Raw genomic sequence first — 3581 nt, 5'->3', positions numbered from 1 at the left:
TTAACAGGGTCTGCAGCTCCCAGAGGATCCGTAGGATGAGTAGGACCTCCCGTAACTGTAGGAGCCGTAGGAACCCCCGGATCCCAGGAAGTTTCCAGATCCCAGGAAGTTTCCGGATCCCAGGAAGTTTGAGGGTGCTGAGGAGCCCACGATGCTCTCCTGGGGGCAGGAGCTGAGGATGGGCCCTGGGAATGTGATGACCACGGGCGGGGGGTGGATGACGGCCCGCGAGTCCCCGCAGGAGGTGACGCAGGGCTGGTTCCAGGTGTCGGCGCAGGGCTGGGGACAGGAGATCCCACAGGGGGTCAGGCAGCGGGAGCTGGAGCTCTGTCTGTAGGAAAACATCTTCTGGGATTGGGGATGGGTCTGGAACCACGAAGCTGAGGCAGCAGGAAGGTCAGAGACCGATCGAATGGAGGCTGGGCTGGGAGGAGAAAGAACGGATGGCAAAGAGGTCACAAAGAGGCTCAAAATTTGGGGTTTTCCATCTTCTCATGTCTTTGTCTCCTGTGCCTCCTGACTCTTAATTATGGAGTCAATTTGACACAAAAATACCCTCCAAAATGAACAGCAAACCCCTGAATGAACAATAACCCCCAAAATGAACAGTAACCCCCAAAATGAACAGTAAAACCCAAAGTGAACAGTAACCTCCAAATGAAGAGTAACCTCTAAAATGAACAGTAAATCCCAAAATGAACAGTAACCCCCAAAATTACCACTAAACCCCAAACCCTGCCCTGGCCCTGCTGGCCCCACAATCCTGGATCCAAGCAAAGCTCAGTTCAGATCCCGACAGTTCCAGGGACAATTCCAGGCTCGGACTTACCCCTGTGGAGCTCGGAGCGAGTCGGGAGGGTTTGCTGGAGCAGCCCAGGGCTGAGAGGGTTTTTATACCTTTTCTTGGGCAATCAGCTGGAGCTGAAACATCCACGGCTGATGAATGATCCAAGAAAAATTCCCTCCACCTCTCATGGCCCAGATAAAGCGATTATTTCGCTCAGCAATTATTACTGTTGTTGTTACATCCACAGCATTACTCAGGCACAGTAATGATTTATTTTTCTTAATTTTCCTTGTTGCTTTTTCTTACTTCTGGGATTGCCTCACGATTGCTCAGAGCTTGATCCATCAGCACGAGGTGCTGACATAGCTCGGCTCCCACCCCGCTTTTTCCGAGGAAAAATTGTGCAATTTCTGCCTCTATTGACCCACAGCGACTCCGGTGACTCCGACTCGAAGCACGTTCATCCACGGACACCTTCCTGTGGAATTTGGGAATGGGAAGAGCTCCTTCCCACCCTCCTGGTCACGGAACACCCCCAGCTTCATGAAATGTCCATGGGGAGTAACTGGGGAGTTTTCCGGGAGAAATCCACGTCCACTTTTTAGGGAATCTGTGGGATCAGCACTGCTGAGGGAGGAGGATTCGTGGACTGGGGTGAGCCAGGTCAGGGAGGGGATCCTGCATCACCCCTGGAAAACCTGGGAATGGCCAGGTGCAGCTGAGGCAGAGGTCTGGCTGCCACTTCAGCAGATTCGTTCCTCAGATTTCCCCCTCCCCAGTCATTCACGGATTACATTTCCTGCTGTGTCTCCATTTTCCATACCCAACATTATTCCCATATTTCCTCAAGAAATCAGCTTTCCCCCCCCCCCCCTCCAGAATCCCTCCCGTTTATGGAGTTATAAACTGAACAGCGGGGGTTTTAGTGGCCCTGAGAATTCTGTCCCAAAATGTCCATTTTATTCCATTTTTTTCCCATTGGTAACCGTTAGGGTTGGAAGCCTGAGGGAGCCTTTCCTGGGGTTTCCCTGAGTTTTCCCAACCCTTGGAATTTACAGTTAAGAGGATTCTACCAAAGCCAGAACCAGGATTAGGAGAAACCAGGGAAGGAGAAATTGTGGGGCCACAACCCCCGGGAGTTGCTGGAAATCCCTGTCCCAACATCCCCATCCTCCTAAAAGGGCAAAAAGAGAAACCCAGTGGGATCAACCCAAATAAACCCTAAAATTCTTCCTTTTGGCTCCTGGTGTTTGATTCTCCCGTCTCTGCTCTGCTGTGCTGAGATCCCACCAGGAATTCTGTGCCCGGTTCTGGTGTCCCCAAGCCGTGAAGCTGCTCAGGGGACTGGAGCCTCTCCCTGATGGATCCAGGCTGGGAATGTTGGGAATGTTGAGCCCCCAGAGCCCCTCCAGGATCTGCAGGGGCTCCAGGGAAGCTGGAGAGGGATTTTTCCTCAGGAACTGCAGGGACAGGACACAGGGAATGGGGTCAGGGGGAATTTGGGTGGGATTTTTGGGAGGAACTGTTCCCTGTGAGGGGCTGTCCCAGGGAATTCCATGGATTTCCCATCCCTGGAAGTGTCCAAGGCCAGGCTGGTCTATGGAAGCTGCCCCTGCCTGTGGAGCAATTCCACCAAAAGAAAAAAAAAATAAAATTCATCCCTCAACATTTTTCCCAACTTTGCAAAATCAGCAAAAACGCTGCAGGAAGTGAAACCGCTTCCAAAAAAACTCAAGGAAGAAACTGGAGGGTGTTGGGAGAAACTGATAATTGCTTTGAGGCGGATAAAACAACCCGAGCCCGGGCAGGGATCGCCTCCCGAGGGTTGGGAAACTCCAGGGATGGCTCAACGCCCCCAGGCGATCCTGGGATGGGATAAAAAGCTCTCGGCTCCCAATTCCTCCCATCCCAGCTCTGAATTCCTGAGATTTCAGCTCCTCGGGCTTCTCCTCTTCGGGTTCTGAGTGAGTCTGGGGGATGCTTTGGGCATGGTCGGGGCGGGAGCCGCTCCTTGGGGAGACTGGGAGAGCCCTGGGGAGAAAAGGAGGGAAAGGGAGAGGGAAAAGGGAAAAAGAGAGGAAAATCTGGAGGTTTTGGAGAGGGAGTTACTTGGGAAGGAGTGAGGGAAGAACAGGGAGAAGGGAAAAAGAGAGAAAAATCTGGAGGTTTTGGAGAGTAACTCTTTGGGAAGGAGGGAGGAAAGGAGAAGGAGATGGATAGGGAGAAGGGAAAGAGGGAGAAAAATGTGAGTTTTTGGAGAAAAGCTGTTTGGGAAGGAGGGAGGAAAGGAGGAGAGGGATGGGGAGAAGGGAAATAGGGAGAAAAATCTGAGTTTTTCCAGAGCAGGTGCTTGGGAGGGAGGGAGGAGAGAAGGACAGGGATAAGGGAAAAGGAAAGAACAGGAATAAGGGGAAAAGAGGAAAAATCTGAGCTTTTGGAAAAAAAGGTGCCTGGAAGAAAGGGAAGGAGGCAGGGAGGGAGAGAAAGAGGGAGAGGGACAGGGAGAAGGGGAAAAAGAGAGAAAAATCTGAGTTTTAACAGAGCAGGTACCTCCGGGAGGGAGGGATGGAGGGAGAATGGGAGAGGGATAGGGAGAAGAGAGAAAGAGAAAAATCTTCTGAGATTTTGGAGAGTTTTTTGAGGGAGGGAAGGAAGGAGAGAAGGAGGGAGGAGGAGAGGGACAGGGAGATGGGAAAGAGAACAACACGGGCAGGGGCTCTGCGGTGCTGATCTCCAACCCTGCCTCCTCCCCTGCCTCCCCTTCCCGCAGCAGCTCCAGCTCTCTCCCGCCGGG

General features: G+C 52.4%; 1 protein-coding gene across 1 annotated transcript; it reads right to left on the bottom strand.

Annotated features, from left to right (window-relative positions):
- Positions 1-345, bottom strand: LOC118696045 (scale keratin-like). The gene has a single exon (XM_036397971.1). It carries the CDS (start codon positions 343-345, stop codon positions 1-3), a length of 345 nt encoding a protein of 114 aa, XP_036253864.1.
- Positions 346-3581: the final 3236 nt, after the last annotated feature.

The sequence above is a fragment of the Molothrus ater genome, chromosome 29 (genome assembly GCF_012460135.2).
Source record: "Molothrus ater isolate BHLD 08-10-18 breed brown headed cowbird chromosome 29, BPBGC_Mater_1.1, whole genome shotgun sequence".
NCBI classification, from domain to species: domain Eukaryota; kingdom Metazoa; phylum Chordata; class Aves; order Passeriformes; family Icteridae; genus Molothrus; species Molothrus ater.
The sequence above is the reverse complement of the archived record's forward strand: the minus strand, read 5'-3'. Positions and strand labels throughout refer to the sequence as shown.